The following is a 17,907-nucleotide window of genomic DNA, read 5'->3' as shown; positions in this document are numbered from 1 at the left end:
CCTGCAAGCACCGGGAAAGGTCCCCCAGTAGCCACTCGCCTGGTCGCGGGGGGCATAAAAAAACTAAGAGCACTGGCCGCCCTCGATAATCTTACACCGTCGCATTCACTGTGTTACAATGGAATTGTAGAGGTGTTGGGAATAAACTACATCATATAGCAATTTTGCTTTCTATACACAGGCCAGATGTTATTTGTTTACAGGAGATGCGCTTGGTGGATCACCCTGATCCTCCACAGTTCAAACACTGACACTCGTATAGAAGATATGAAGGTCACGGAGTTGCCATATACACACATAAATCACACCCACAAACAGAAGTGATTCTAAATTCTACTCTGGAAGCGGTCACGTGCAGAGTAAAATTTAATAACACATATCTGTCTATTTGCTCTCTGTACTGTCCCCACATGGCCCCATTGATAGTGATGCTTTCAATTCACTAGTTGAACATCTGCCTGGGAAGAAGTTAGTGTTGTGTGACTTTAACGCCCATCACTAGCAATGGGGTAGCTTGAGGATCAATGGTCGTAGGGAGCAAGTAGCCGACCTAATACTACAGTCCAACCTCTGTCTTCTGAACGATGGTAGAGTGACTCGTGTAGATGATCGTACTAGCAACTTTTAGGCCATTGACTTATCTCTGGCCTCCCCTGGTATACATCAAGATTTCTCGTGGGACCCTTATGACGACTCCTTGGGAAGTGATCATTTACCCATCTGTCTTTCTTATACATGCGATATCGTTTCGGACCCTCCACCTCCAAAATTTAACTATAAGAAAGGAGATTGGGGATCCTTCTCAAGGATCGCCAATTTAGAAATATCTGGGGAGACCAGTGATGTTAACCCGCCCCATCCCGACGTTTTCTGGGCAGTGGTACGCCCCAGTCCCGACATTTTTGGACAATTTTTTTTTTTGGCTCAAACATTTGCTTTTGGTGAGAAACATAGAAAAATCATAGAGAAATCGCTCACCTGAGGTTTAGAATACTCGATTCAGGTACGAGTATTTCCTTACCTGACTGGGCTTTCTAACAGGCTGGCACCAAAGAAAACGAGTTCTATGGGAGGGTAACTGTTTTATCCACTCATAAACAGTATTTATATTGTAGTGCATGAGTATATTGGTTTTCAAACAGTAATATAGGCATTATAAGCATTGTTTCACTCACTAACTCATCACCATTCATGACTTTTTTTTCCCACATTACCTGATCATCATTTCTGACTGTTTCTTCCTCTAATGCTATGTAAACTTTGTCCTCCACATTGTCATCGATTGGGGAATCACTCTGGCCCTGAATGTCTTTATTGGCCAGGTCACTGGTAACTGGTGAATTGCCGAGACAATGGCGTGCAGGGGGGAGCGGAGAGGTTATGCAGTGTAAGGCATTGTCCCTGCTTGGCATCTTGTAGAGGAATAGAGGAAGGTGTCCCGTGTATACGTGCCAAAAATCACTCGCGAAATCACTCGCGAAAATTTAAAATTGTGCAAATTAGGGACCTTGCAATGTTGCCGCGTTAATTTACGTCTCCGTAATATGAGTGCACATCATGTGAGGGCGTGAATTCACATCTCCGGGACGCGGCGGGTTAAGGTCGAAAATATAACCAAATCCATATTACACATGGCTGAGGCTGCTATCCCCAAGACTTCTACAATTCATGTGAAGCATAGAGCACATTGGTGGACGCCGGATTGCCAACAAGCATTAAGGAAACACAATAGGAGATACAGGATTTTTGATAGTCAGCCCACTGAGGAAAATTTTGTTGCATATAAACAGGCACGGGCTGAGGCAAGGAGAATAATAAGAAGGGCAAACTTGACTCCTGGCGGTCCTTTGTGTCCACAGTGACTCGTACTACACCATTAAGTAAAGTCTGGTCCACTATAAGAATATTAAATAATAAAGGCCCATATTTCCCTGTTACAACCCTGCAGGTGAACAATACCATCTTCGACGATCCCGTGGACATTGCTAACATCCTTGCCAGGAGTTTTTCTCGTAAAAGTAGCTCAACCAATTATGACCAGCGTTTCCAACATCATAAATGCACTGCTGAGCTACAGACTTTGCCACAGAAGACGTAGACTCCCTGTACAACCAAGAGCTTATGCTAGATGAACTGCTCCTTGCCCTTAAATCCTGTAAAGACACCAGCCCTGGACCAGACACCTTCATGTACGGTATGATCCAGCATCTTAATCAGGACAAACTGATTAAGATGTTAGCATTGTACAATGAGATGTGGGCGTTTCGAACATTCCCAGACTCATGGCAATTTGCACATGTCATACCGATACCCAGAGAGGCTGGTCGTCTTATGAATCCCACTTCATTTCGTCCCATTGTGTTAAATTCTTGTCTTTGTAAGGTCATGGAACGTATGGTTAATAATAGGCTTATTTTTGTTTTAGAGTTGAAGAATTTGTTAAATGATCAACAATGTAGCTTCCATAAATACAGAAATTCACTAGATTATTTAATGAATTTGGAGCATTGTATTGCAGATGCATTTGCCAATAAAGAATTCATGATAGGGGTGTTCTTGGATATCCATAAAGCCTATGACATGACATGGCAGCAGGGTATACTAATGAAGCTCTATGATTATGGTTTAAGAGGAAATTTGCCTATTTTTATTTCAAATTTCTTAAGGACAGGACTTTCTCTGTCAAACTGCCCCGTAACGTAACATCAGATATATATATATATATACAGGAAAACGGGGTGCCGCAGTCCCACTTGATTTAGTATTATGATCAATGATATTCTGTCATCAGCTCCCATCCCAAGGAATCTTATATACTCGCTCTATGCTGACGATTATACAATATGTTACTCTTCCCATAATGCACAAATTTCGGCTGGGCGGATTCAAGCAGCCCTTGACTCTTTCCACCAATGGGCCTTGCAGTGGGGATTTAAGTTTTCCATCCCTAAGTGTGCCACTGTAGTTTTTATGACTCGCAACGTACCTAATTTGTGCTTAACTTTGGACAATCAGACGGAACCTCTTCAAATTTCTGTAAAGTTTTAAACGTACATTTTGATCATCGTTTGAACTTTAAAATTCATGTTAATAATTTCCTTGCTCATTGCAATAAACCAGTAAATGTCCTCAAGTATCTAGCAGGTACTACATGGGGAGCTGACAGAAAATCTTTATTAATGGTGTATAAGTCCCTTATTAGATCGAAGCTAGACTATGCTGCACAGGTATATGTCTCGGCATCCAATGCCACATTGAGGAGGCTGGATGTGTTACAGAATAAAAATTTGCAAATGTGTCTTGGAGCCGTCCGGTGTACACGTGTAGCTTGAATAGAAGTGGAGGCGAATGTGCCTCCTCTCCGTATTCGCCGAGACCATCTGGCCCTGTTCTACGGTGTGCCTACAATGAGAAAAAGTAATGTTAGCAATGTGGCCTGTACCCCCCTGCGTCAGCACCACCATCTCATGCAGTGGGTGCGTTGGCCACTTGCCGTTCGCCTACACTTACTAGCCCAGGAGCTTGGTGTGGACCTCAGTGACTGTGACAAGTTGGTGTTTAAAAATATAGCACCTTGGAAGCCACCCAGCTTTACCTTTGATGTATCATGGCTCCCAGCACCTAAGACTAAGGCGCAGGAGGCAGAGGTCCACCACTTGTTTTGTAATATTATCATTCGTCACTTGGGGTCCCACCAATTGTGCACCGACGGCTCCAAGTCGAGTGACTGTGTGGGTGCTAGTGTGTGGTCAACTAAATGTGCCCTCAGGTATCGGTTGCCGACTCATACGTCAGTGTTTACCTCCGAACTTTTTGCTATTGACAAAGCCATAGACTATGCTCTAAATTCTGGGCATGACTCATTTGTCGTATTTTCAGACTCAAAATCAGCCGTTCAGGAAATTGCATCTTGCACTACGGACTCACACGAGATCCAGGGCTGCATTGTTAATAAGTTGCATTCATGCAACAAGTCATTCACACTGATCTGGGTGCCTGGTCATTGTCATATCTACAGCAATGAGCAGGCTGACTTACTTGCAAAGTTGGCTGTAGAGCTCGAGGAGACTTGGGACGTTCTTCGTGATCTACGGTCGAGTCTCTCTCTCAGAAAGAAATCAATAAATCTTCTGTGGCAAGGTCAATGGACCAGACTAAACATTCCAACGTGTAGGCTGTACCTGAGCGACTGGGACACTGCCAACCGCTTCAGTCGCCTGGAAGAAAAAGTGTTGGCACGTTTGTGGCTTAATGCCACTACATTAACCCATATGAAACCATATATGGAAAGACTCTTTCCACCGCATTGTAACATCTGTGATGTGGTGTTATCTATCAGTCATATCATCCAGTGCTGTCGGCGAATTATTGGTGAAAGGGCTTCACTTATAAATTACTGCGGCGCAGCAGACGTCCCCTTCACGCTTTCCACCATCTTGGGTGATGGGGACATTGTTATGACTGATGAACTGATGGTTTTCTTGAGAGAGACTGGACTGATCAGAGTGATGTGACTTTTTACTGTATGGTTATGGATTTTATCAACTGTAAATATGTATATATTGTACTATTAATTAAGGTTGACAGTTGACATATTTGAAATAGTTTCTCCTCCCACTGATCTATTTCTAATATTGATGTCCCCTACATTAAACCCCGTTCCTCGACAGGTGTCACCAGCTGATGAGTGCAAGTGTGCAATATAGAAAGGTATTGGGCACTTACAGTCGATGGTGGTCTGTTGGTCGAGGTTCTTCACTTTTTTTTATAAATTATGTAAATACAGTATACTATCTTGCTTACGTTATTCTAATTAGGGTCGACAGCTGACGTATATGGAAATGTTCCTGACTCGTCTGGTTCCCTTTCATATATTGATGTCCCCTATATTAGGTTGTGCCTCGACTGACAGTCAGCAGGTGATGAGTGCAGGTATGTAATGTAGAAAGGCATTACATATCTGCAGTCGGTGATGTTCTCTTGGTCGAGGTGTTTTTACCATTAGTGTAGGTTTAGTTATTTGTCTTTTTAGGACTTATATAGGTTAGCGATTTGTCTGTTAGGTGGTTAGTTTTAGGGACATTAGGTTTCTTAGGCATTTTTTTTCCTATTAGATGATCTAAGGTTTAACAAAACTAAAAAATGAAAAAAATAAAATAAAAATACAAAAAAAATAATTACAATAAAAAATTATTACATATATATGTACGTGTGTATGTGTGTATGAACGTGTGTATGTATATATGCATGGATGTGTGTGTATGAATGTATATATATATATATATATATATATATATATATATATATATATATATATATATATATATATATATATATATATATATATATATATATATATATATATATATATATATATACAGTATATATATATATATATATATATATATATATATATATATATATATATATATATATATATATATATATATATATATATATATATATATATATATATATATATGCCTTAATGACCAGGGGCTTCGGCCCCAATGGTCGATAGGCAAAAAAAAATAAAAAATCCAAGTCAGTTAATCAAAGGCGGACGGACAGTGACAATGAGTTGTGACAAACAGTGAGCCCAAGTCGGGTAGTAGAGGTGAGTCAGTGAGTAGTAGTGAGTGAGGGCAGAGGTAAGAGAGAATCCACAGTGTTTTTTGCCACTGTACCTCAGTTTTGCCTGGAAGGAATAAAACCCTGAACTGTTGAGCAGCCTATGTTAACATCCTGTCTTGTCAATGCTTCGGACTCTACGTGTCAACGAACCTTACGGTAACAATTTTATATATCAATGAACCTTAACGATGGAACAATAGCATTCTTTGTCACCTACTACTTCTATATAAGTGCGCGTCCACACGTGCCCTCGAACACGTGTTGACAACACAGCTGGCAACATGATTGAATACATGTATCAGGCAGTATTTGGACAGATATATGCAAACATAATTATTTTAGTGTAGCTTCGAGCTTGCTGGAAGCAGACGTGATAAGATAACTGTCCACAAGTGGCAACTGAGACTTCATATATACAATTTACTAATAGACAGGTATTGCCAGAATCGTATATTACCTTCAGTGCTACAAATATCCCCATTTCCAAAAGTAATGAAATTCTCGGCGTCTCGCTTAACAATGCCCTCAGCTGGACCTCTCATGTTAGATCACTTACTAAAATTGTCTCAAAGAAACTTGGATTATTGTACAGAGTCCGTAACTTCTTCACTGACGAGCAGTTAGTTATATTTTATAAGAGTCATGTGCGCTCTCAGCTTGAATACTGCTCACCCTTGTGGAGTGGATGTGGAGAGGTTGCATTAAAACAAGTAGATAAAATTCAGAACAAAGCTGTTAGAATTATTAATAACCCTGCTATTACTAATAAACTACCTCCCCTACAAGTAAGAAGGAATGTTGCCTCCCTTGCGTTATTTTACAGATATTTCTATAGCAAATGCTCAGACGAAGTTGCGTCCATAATGCCACCTCTCCATGCCTTCCCTCGTGCTACACGGGCAGCTGGCAGCACTCATGACTGGAATGTCACTCAGCCATACTGCAGAACTTCTGCCTATCAGAATTCTTTCATTCCCCGAACTGCATCTCTCTGGAACTCGCTTCCCCAGAGTTGTTTCCCTCCAAACTTCAACCTACTGCTGTTCAAGTCTAACTGTTACATATATTTTATGAACAGAGGACACCAGTAATCTGTTGCATGGATAGTTTTTTTTTTTATTCATTTGTTTTTCCTTCCTCTGCTCTGTTATTAAAAAAAAAAAAAATGATGTTGCCAACATGGTCTGGATGCCGCTGTTCCAAGCAAGTTTGCAGCTTGTTCGATATTGTGTTGTTTACATGTTGCCAACATTTGGTCTAGCCCACGTGTGGACGCGCTCTAAGAATTCAAGCTAACAAACAATCTGGCATGGAATGGTGTATTTAGACTACTGGTAGCTTAGACACATTCATCCACTTAGGTATTCAGGTTTTCATCATTTTTATTTAGCGGATGAAAGCTACTGGTTGTACAGGAATATTTAAATGCTTTTGCCTCTAGAGGAAAAATTTTCAGACGAGGAAAATGACTTAAAGTATAGCTGCTGATGCGCTAATTAATGCTTCCCATAACTTAGCGGCAGCTTCTGAGCTCGACAGTAAAGCCAACCATTTGTACAATATATATATATATATATATATATATATATATATATATATATATATATATATATATATATATATATATATATATATCAGGAACGCACACACGCACACACACACATACATTCACATTAATATATGAATGTAATAAATACTCAAGCATGTATTATATAAGACAGTCTACCCACCATATTACAGAATATCTGTAGTATTTATCACGAATCAGGGAAACAGGAAAGAGACTGAGTGATAACTGCCTCCTATACTACACAGAATTAATAAATATATATTGATTGCACTTGGCAATGCAAACTGCGAAACTTGGTGTTGAGTAAGTTGAATGTATGTACCGGTATGTTTCATCATTTTCGTCACACAAACTGAACATTACTTTTTGCTGTAGTTCAGGGGTATTTAGGCCACCATAAATGAAAAGTTAAAAAAAATAATAACAGCGAACCTCTTTTGAAGGTATATATCTGACTCTGTTACTGAACGTTCATATATTAAATGTTGATTCCTCGCATTTGCATCTAATGTAAGATGAAACATCAGCACACGTCTGAGAGGTCAGTTAATGCTTCAGCAAAGTAGAAAAATTACAATATATATATATATATATATATATATATATATATATATATATATATATATATATATATATATATATATATATATATATATATATATATATATATATACGGTAAATCAGATACTATCTGGATTAGATTTATGAGCTTTAGATTGCTGCCCAGCTTCAGCATTGCAATAATGATTGATACGGAGCTGATACGGAATAACCAATATGATTTTCAGTGAAACATTACAATGCAAATCAATCTAATAAAGAAATAGGAGTTCACATCTTTAGTATGGAACATGTCAGAGCAAGAAGGGTTATATTTTTGGATTTATTCAGTTATATTTGGCTCTGTGGAGAAAATGAATTTTGTCTCCAGAGGGCAGTTTTCATGACAATATGCTGAAATTGGTTTAAGAGCTGGGGGGGGGGGGAGTTTTGGGTACTCGTGTTCTTGCCAAGCGTTTTTTCACTATATGAGGCTATTTGAGAGAAAAGTCTGGTACCACTGGAAGGCAATTTTCATTATTATTACTGATATCATATGACATGCCACAATTGATTCAACAGCTGAGAACTCACTGAGCACAATGTCGTTGATGCCGGATTTATTACCGGATTCTAGGAATGCATGAGAAAAAAAGATTGTAACCACTTTCTTGACTTTTTCAGGGTCACATTGCCTTTGAGTGTCATTATTGGATATGAAATTTTCAGCATAAGACCTTACTGTATATCCACAGTCCCCTTTACTGTTCTGCATGCAAGCTTTATAGGTATAATGACAAGTCTTGTCAGGCTTTTCAATCGGTGTGTGGCCGTTGTGCAGCTCATGGTTATGATCCTGTACACTGCACATCCGAGTCTGTAAGGTACTTTTCACTGCAAGAGTGCTCATTTCACCTTCTCAGGAGATAGCCCGAAGTGGAAGGAGGAAAAGAAGTCTGCACAGTGAAGGCAACGGAGGGCATATCCTGTTATGATGCTAGGAAGAAGGTGAGGGAGTTGCATGCGACTCCCAAGACTAATGTCTCCTATGCATCGCTGTTGTGTCCCGTCCCATAATGTGTGCCAGTGGAGACAATGTGGTCTTGTACCCAACACTCATGCCACTTATTCTGCCCCCTCCTCTGTCCCCCCTGTACATTCCAATATTCTTACGGCTATCCTTGTAGTAACTTACTCTTTTAGGCCAAAGCCGAAGTCTGACAAGTCTGATAAGACTGATATGACCACTCTTTCCAAGCAGTCACTTCCGCATATTCTTCCTGCTCTAGCTCCAGCGAGGGAGAGGAGGATTAGCTCTTCTCTGGGGGAATCTGGGAGTCTTGTCATTGACGATTGTATGGAGGTTTCCATTAGCAAGCACTGGGATAGGTCTCCCAGTAATCACTTGCCTGGTGACAGGCAGCATAAAAAAATTATGCACAATGAATCACGTTGTAAATCTTAAAACCATCGTGTTCACTGTGTTACAGAGGGACTCTTGGAAATAAATGACACAATAATCTTGATATCTGTACATAGGCCAGACGTTATTTTATTATTTTACAGCAGATACACTCGGAGGTTCATCCTTATCCTCCGCATTTCACACATTACCAATAATTAGAAGATTCGATGGTCATGGAGTTGCCATATACATTCATAAATCACAGTCACAAACAGAAGTGGTTCTGAATTCTATTGTCCTTCATATGGCCCCATTGATTGTCTTGACTTAAATTTTTGAACACCATACTAGGATTAAGTTAGTTCTGGTCAATTTAATGCCCATCACAAACAGTGGAGTAGATCTAGGATTAATGGTCATGGGGAGCAGGTAGCCGACCCGATATTAGGGTCCAACCTCTGTCTTCTGAACGATGGTAGAGCAATTCGTGTAGGTGATCGTCCTGGCAATTTTTCGGCCATAGACTTGTCTCTGGCCTCCCCAGCTATGCATCAAGATTTCTCGCGGGACCTTTAAACGACTCCTTGGGAAGTGATCATTTATCCATCTGTCTCTCTCATACACGTGCCTTTTTTTTTTTTTTTTTCGAACCCTCTACTTCCAAAATTTAAATTTAAGAACTGAGGAAAGCTTTACTGCATACCAACAAGAAAGGGATGTGGCAAGGAAAATAATTAAAAGGGCTAAACATAACTCCTGGCGGTCTATTGTGTTCATGGTGAATCGTTTTACTGAGTCAGTCAAGTCTGGCCCACAATCAAAATACCAAATAGTAAAAGCCCACATATCCCTGTTGTCAGGTCTCCATATTATAATTACAAATCATAATAGATAAATAGATTAATAGATAGATAGAGAGACAGATAGAAGCAGGAAGTCAGATGATGAGAAGGTACTGTGTCTGCAAGAATCGAGCAATGCTAAACATGCTTACACACTCTTAACTCAAGGAATGCTTTATAGGCACACGACAGCGCCTCGTGACCATACACACACATACACACGTACTCACACACAGGCTTCTAGAACTTTCCAACCACAGTGAACACACGTGACACGACCCCTGTTTCACTAGAATTTAGGAAAGAGCTCAGAAGGAGAGAGGCCATAGAATCGGCAGGTAGTAGGGAGAAAGGCTTAGCAACTTGGAAGAGAGAGAGAGAAAGCGAGACAGGGAGATAGCTAGCGGGACTCTACTTATACTCACTCGTGTGTGAGAGACTTTGTTAATATTTCCAAGACAAATAAAAATAGTCCCATACTCTTCTTTACCTCTCCTGTCATTGCATGACAAATGGGAACCAAGATTATCTACTTACAAACAACTCAAGTATAACAACCGCTCATCCACAGGTCTAATATATATAACTTCTCTATAAGTATATACAAAGTTTTTTTATGACATTTGGTAGCAGCGAACGTATACGAACCTCGTCTACGAATCAACAGTGAATTCCAACAAAATATCAAGATTGAAAACAAAAAATACCTCTCACAACCAACAACTCACAACCAGCTCCTGACAGTATTCTCTCCAACCCGCCCCCTCCTTCTCCCCGATCATCATGCTGATGTAGAGGTGAAGAGGTCACAGGACGCCTTGCAAGTAGTTTAACAATATACTGATACAAACAATCTTGTAATTTCTACGACGAACCAACGATCAACGACCATCTACAATCAACTACAAGTAACAAATCCACGAGTCATCTGTATAATCTACACGCACCTACAAGTAACGATCGACAGTCTTCATCCCACAACAAGTAAATCACAAGAGAAAAGGACCTAGAAAACATCAAGAAGAACAAAACAAACAAACGAAGAATGAGACACAACTCACATCTCACAACCACCAGACCTCACCCTCCTCTCTCTGCTACATCCACCCAACCTCCACCGCTGACGCAGGAGTGAAGAGGTCAAGACAACGAAGCGAATACCAAGTCCATATTCACAACTCTTCTTACTCACTCATCTTCACTGAAGTTACTCATCGCTACTCATTTACTCACCACAGCTACCAGTGTGGGATGTCGACGTCACCATACGTGTTTGCTGACACGACGCCAAGCCGTGTGTCTGACACCCCACAACACGTCAATCAACTCGTGAAGAACAACGATATATCCACGTGCAACACCACTCACACCATTCCCACCACGGTAAAAATTAGTGAGTTACATATTTACTTCATCTATACGATACACAGTCATAGACAACACATTTTTGCACAAACATATAAAACGTGCTGTATACAGTAGTTACAACTTACGTACACATACTTCAGTTGTCGGCATAACTCAAACACTAAATAATCACCAACAATAAATATTCTACACTGTATATATTCATTCATTTATTATAGCATTTATTTACTACCAACGAGTGTTACCATTTATACCTACATTAAATACGTGTTGCATACATACAGCTATACATTATTACATCTACAAAGTAATAAAGAAAATATACCATCATAGTTACTCAGTGAGCGATTAAAAGAACTGTATTAAACACTTATTAAAGCTACCTAATGGAAACATATAAATTAAGTTGCAAGGAAAACCAGAAAAAACAAAAAAATGGCCAACACCAATGACGTTAGCAAGAATGAACATCTTCAACACAATCGTGAAGACAAAGATTTCCACACAGTGCTGACACATAGGTACAAGTGAACAAGTCAGTGTATATAGTTAATACTGTATATAGTGTATATATATATATTTTTTATAAAATAACAAAATATGGGACTATATAATATCATTTTCAGTAATATCTGTGCAATATAAACTAAACCCTAAAAAAGGGTCCCAAGGAAATTAGCCAGCAATTATGCAACCTCGAGCAATACCGAAAAAACGTAGACAAACGAAGACAAACAAACTATAAAAAATCAATACACACACAAAAAAAAAAGATAGAAAGAAAAAGAAATAGAGTAGGATCACATAACAAACAAATGAAAATAAGCGTGTTACTAAAAATGCCAAAATACCACATAAACTCCTTCTATAAGTGAAATAAAAAGCAAACTGTTGTCTCCACAAGCTAGTGCCATGACACATCATATCATCGACCGCAGCATGATCGGATTCAATGTCAGGTCTGCAATAATTACAATTATGTAACTACAAACGATATGTAACAATTACGTAACGACAAACGATTGCATTATGTTACAATTGCTACAATTATGTAACTACAAACAACATGTAACAATTATGTAACAGTTGCATTAACAAGATGTAGCTTTTATGTAACTTTAACTACAATTATGTAACTACAAACAATATGTAACAATTATGTAACAGTTCCATTAACAAGATGTAACTTTTATGTAACTTTAACTGCAATTATGTAACTACAAACAATATGTAACAATTATGTAACAGTTGCATTAACAAGATGTAACTTTTATGTAACTTTAACTACAATTATAAGGCCAACACAATTATGTAACATTTGCATTAACAAAATGTAACTATAATTATAAGGCCAACACAATTATGCATTACCACGATATTATGTAACAATTCATAAAATGTTACAATTATGTATTATTACAATGTTATTACAATGTAACAATTACAATACAATTATGTAACAATTCACAATGTTACAATTATGTATTACCACAATTCTGTATTACCAGAATCATCATACAAGTTAGGTGAAATTTACGATGAATATTATATGTATACAATATTATAATCAATATTATGTACTAATAGATTAGCATATGTCAATGATAATTGCTGTCGGAGGACCTTCAGCTGCGCGGCCGAGCAATGTCAGGTCTCCATATTATAATTACAAATCATAATAGATAAATAGATTAACAGATAGATAGAGAGACAGATAGAAGCAGGAAGTCAGATGATGAGAAGGTACTGTGTCTGCAAGAATCGAGCAATGCTAAACATGCTTACACACTCTTAACTCAAGGAATGCTTTATAGGCACACGACAGCGCCTCGTGACCATACACACACATACACACATACTCACACACAGGCTTCTAGAACTTTCCAACCACGGTGAACACACGTGACACGACCCCTGTTTCACCAGAATTTAGGAAAGAGAGCTCAGAAGGAGAGAGGCCATAGAATCGGCAGGTAGTAGGGAGAAAGGCTTAGCAACTTGGAAGAGAGAGACAGAGAGCGAGACAGGGAGATAGCTAGCGGGACTCTACTTATACTCACTCGTGTGTGAGAGACTGTTAATATTTCCAAGACAAATAAAAATAGTCCCATACTCTTCTTTACCTCTCCTGTCATTGCATGACAAATGGGAACCAAGATTATCTACTTACAAACAACTCAAGTATAACAACCGCTCGTCCACAAGTCTAATAGATAACTTCAGCTACAAGTAACTACAAAGTCTTTTTATGACACTGTGACCACTCTGCTGGTGGTAAATATTATTTCTGACGATCCCGTGGACGTAGCTAACATCCTCGCCAGGAAGCTTTCTCATGTATGTAGCTAAGCCAATCATGACCAACATTTTCATGACTGTAAATGTAAGGATGAGCTACGAGTATTAGACTTCGCCACCGAAGACGTAGACTTTCCGTACAACCAAGAATTTACAATAGATGAACTTCTCCTTACCCTGAAATCCTGTAAAGACACCACTCTAGGACCAGGTACCATTACATACTGTATGTGATCCGACATCTTAATTGAGACAGCCTGATTAAGCCGTTTGCATTGTACATGAGCCTTAGGCGTCCTGAACGCTCCTAAACTAATGGCATTTGCGCGCGTCATACTGATACCCGAACAGGCTGGTCGTCTAAAGAGTCACACTTCATTTCATCCTATTGTGTTGAATTCTTGTCCATGTAAGGCCATGGAACGAATGGTAAATAATAGGTTTCGTTTTACAGTTGAACAATTTGTTATATGCTTGAGAATGTAGCGTCTGTGTATACAGAAGTTCACTAGAGTTTAATGAATTTGAAGCACAGCATTTTGGAGGCATTTGCCATTACAGAATTCATGATAGGGATGTTCTTGAACATCGAAAAAGCTTATGATATGAAGTCGCAAAATCGTGTACTAATAAAGCTCTATGCTTATGTTTAAGACACAGTTTGCCTACTTTTATTTCCAGTGTCTTAAGGGATAAAACATTTTCAATCAAAATGACCCATAACGTAAAATCATACATATATATATATATATATATATATATATATATATATATATATATATATATATATATATATATATATATATATATATATCATTCAATCCTACGTTGGCCCATTAGGAGAGTAGGAGCCCGGGGCTAGGCAAGTTGGTCCTGACATTTAAGATGAGAGTGACCAGCCTCACTCATCCCTGAGTGGCATTACTTAAGCAATAAACCCCAATCATCCCTTGGATATAAACCTTCACTGGCTCAATCCGATTGGAGATTTGTAATTACCCACTAAACCACCAGGCGCCAAAATTTGGTTATATGGTTACCACCCACATAGTAAATGGTTTCCTGGTGTACAGGAAACCATTTGGCTTATTTCTCAGTGTAGTCACCCACAGGCAGAAGGAAGAGGAAAGAATGAAGGAAAGAAAGACAGAAGAGGATGGAAGTAAAGAAGGATGGAGGAGAGGAAACGGCAGACACCCGAAAGCAGCACTACATCGAGTGACTGGATGGTGAGCGCCCCCACCTACCACAATATATATATATATATATATATATATATATATATATATATATATATATATATATATATATATATATATATATATATATATATATATATATATATATATAAGGAAAATGGGGCGTCTCAGGAAAGTGTACTTAGTCCGATTCTGTTTAGTATTTGATCAATAATAGTCCGTCATCATTACCTAGTATCAAAGCAGTGTCATTAGCTCACCGACTATTAAATGAAATGAGAATTTCATTTTCATACTCGTAGATATCAGACAATCTTACTGCTGATTGAATGATGAAAGTAAGTTTATATTCGCCTACCTCAGAAAATATAATACAATGATGATAGCAGAAAAGCACATAACAATATATAAGAAGGCCGGTTATAAATTAGTGTGATTATGCGACCTAGTGTGTTGTCTAATGTCTTTATCCCTAGACACGGGCAGTATTTCAGCTAACCATCTTAGCTCAGTATCTATGAACAGTTCTACCGCCTCAAGGAAAAACCAAGCAGCCAAAAATAATTTGTATGCAGTCAAGGTATTCAAACATTTACGAAATATCTGAACAGCTAAAACTTATGTCCATAATCAAAAGTAGAGGAAGTCGATTGGTGGAGTCTAAGTGATAATGGAAATGATATGTTTTAAGATGCAATAGCTTACCTGATGTTTCCCCTACATCAGGGGTCGGCAACCTTTTCAGTGCGAGGGCCAGAGAAAGCTTCTAGGAGTAGCCTGCGGGCCGGAGTGCCAAAGAGAACCCAAAAGTGACAGTGTACGAAAATTTTATAGAAAAGCAGGCAAATCAGTGACTAGATTACAAGAAATTTATTGAAAAACATGCAAATCATTGACTGCAGAAAACAGTTTGTGACAATATACCAAAAAAAATATATAGAAAAGCAGGCAAGCCAGTGACTAGATTACAAGAAATTTATTGAAATACATGCAAATCAGTGACTGCAGAAAACAATTTGTGACAATATATAAAAATTTTATAGAAAAGCAGGCTAACCATCTATCTATCTATCTATCTATTGCCAGACCCTCAGTCCCGTTTGGGGTGGCCACAAACAAATCGCCTCCACGTCGTCCTGTCCCCCGCCATTTCACTGCCCTGCTTCCAACTCACACACCCGTCTCTCATATAACTCCACCCCATCCCTCCATCTCATCCTCGGCCTCCCCCTTCCACCTCACACTCACATACACTCTCTTCGTCAGTCTTTCACCCTCCATCCTCTCCACATGGCCAAACCACCTCAGTGTGTTCCTCATAACACTTCCTATCACATCCACATCCACACCACAACGCTCCTTTATATCCTCATTCGTCAGCCTGTCTCTCCATGTGACTCCACAGGCTCCTCTTAAATAACTCATTTCCACTGCTCTCACTCTTGACTTGTGTCCTTCCAACAACGTCCAAGCTTCACATCTATACGTTAGAGTTGGCATCACAGTACTGTCATGTAGTAACTTTTTCACTTCCATGCTCACTTCCCTGTTTCTTATCACTGCTTTCAAAGAACCAGCAACCTTTCTTCCCTGCTGTACCCTTTCAAGCACTTCACCCTCCAAACCTCCATCCTTACTCATCACACTACCCAAGTACTTAAATGTACTCACATTTTCCAATTCCTCACCATCCAACCTCACTGTACATGACTTCACCTCTCTCAAAGACCATCACTTTACTCTTCCCTACATTCACCTTTAGATTCCGTTTCTTACACACTCTCCCAAACTCATCCACCAAGCCTTGCAGCTCCCCTTCGTCTTCACTCAACAACACAGTATCATCTGCAGACATCAGTACAGGGAGTTTCGAAACACTATCCTCTCTCACCAGGGCCACTCCAACATCCACTATCCTACCTTGTACCTCTTTTATTACCCCATCCATGAACAGATTGAACAACCATGGAGACATGACACATCCCTGTTTCAACCCAACCTCCAAAGCGAAAAATTCACTTAGTTCACCATCCACACGCACTGCAGCCTTAGCACCATCATACATACTCTTCACAGCATTCAACAACTTTCCATCTACTCCATATATTCTTAATATTTTCCACAATCCTTGCCTATCCACCCTGTCATATGCTTTCTCCATATCCATGAAAGCCGCATACAACTTCTTTCCCTTCTCTAGAAACTTTTCCACAAAAGATCTAAGAATGAATATCTGATCTTCACAACCTCTTCCCTTCCTAAAGCCTCCTTGTTCTTCTCCAGACCAGTGACTAGATTACAAGAAATTTATTGAAAAACATGAATGAACGTGTTTGAGTGTGCGCGCATGTGTTTGAGTTAGGCTCAGTAAGCCATTGTCTGATTTGGGCGGGCGGGCGGGACAGGACCTACCAATACGAGTAACTAGTGAGTGTGGATGTTGTTGTGAGCTTGGAGGCTGGGTGAAGTAGGTGAATGAAGAGAGAGAGAGAGAGAGAGAGAGAGAGAGAGAGAGAGAGAGAGAGAGTAGCAGCAAGAAATGCACTTTATATTATCCACATTCCCTAATGATAAAAGTACATTTCAGACTAAGAAAGTTTGATGCATACCTCTTCTCAGTACGAACTCCTACGCCACAGAGACTAGCCGCTGGCATGACCGTTACTGACTGGTGAGGGAAGGCTGCTTATGGCATGTAGCATGTAATGCAGAGTTGCCAGATGCCACGATAGTGGCCAGTCCCACGTCGGCGCCTCTCGACATGATCGCGTGTTGCCATGTAGTCATTTTCTCCCTGGCGATTTTCCGTGGTGCTTCTGTGGTAAAGATCTCAGTCATGCAAATTTGCCCTGCGCTACCCGCCGTGATCACGTCGCGAGGCGCCGACTTACTCATTTAGTTGGCTAGGCTGTTGCAGGCCGGATTTTTATATACAGTAAATATCAAGCAGGGTGACGGGCCATGATTTCGGACTCTGCGGGCCGGATCTGACCCGCGGGCCGGAGGTTGCCGACCCCTGCCCTACATAATCGTCGGTCTCTCTCTCTCTCT

General features: G+C 39.6%; 1 protein-coding gene across 1 annotated transcript in view; it reads right to left on the bottom strand.

The window, feature by feature from the left end:
• Window positions 1-17,619, bottom strand: part of LOC145415413 (zwei Ig domain protein zig-8-like) — a 48,997-nt gene extending 31,378 nt beyond the window's left edge. Inside the window, exon 1 of the mRNA XM_080284696.1 lies at window positions 17,526-17,619. Coding sequence (XP_080140822.1) covers window positions 17,526-17,619 — 94 coding nt within the window. The remainder of the gene's footprint in view (window positions 1-17,525) is intronic.
• Between the last annotated feature and the right edge of the window lie 288 nt (window positions 17,620-17,907).

Source organism: Coenobita brevimanus, chromosome 102 (assembly GCF_032717465.1).
Source record: "Coenobita brevimanus isolate Jiangsu-jjx chromosome 102, ASM3271746v2, whole genome shotgun sequence".
In the NCBI taxonomy this organism is placed as follows: Eukaryota; Metazoa; Arthropoda; class Malacostraca; order Decapoda; family Coenobitidae; genus Coenobita; species Coenobita brevimanus.
This window is presented reverse-complemented; position numbering and strand designations above follow the sequence as displayed.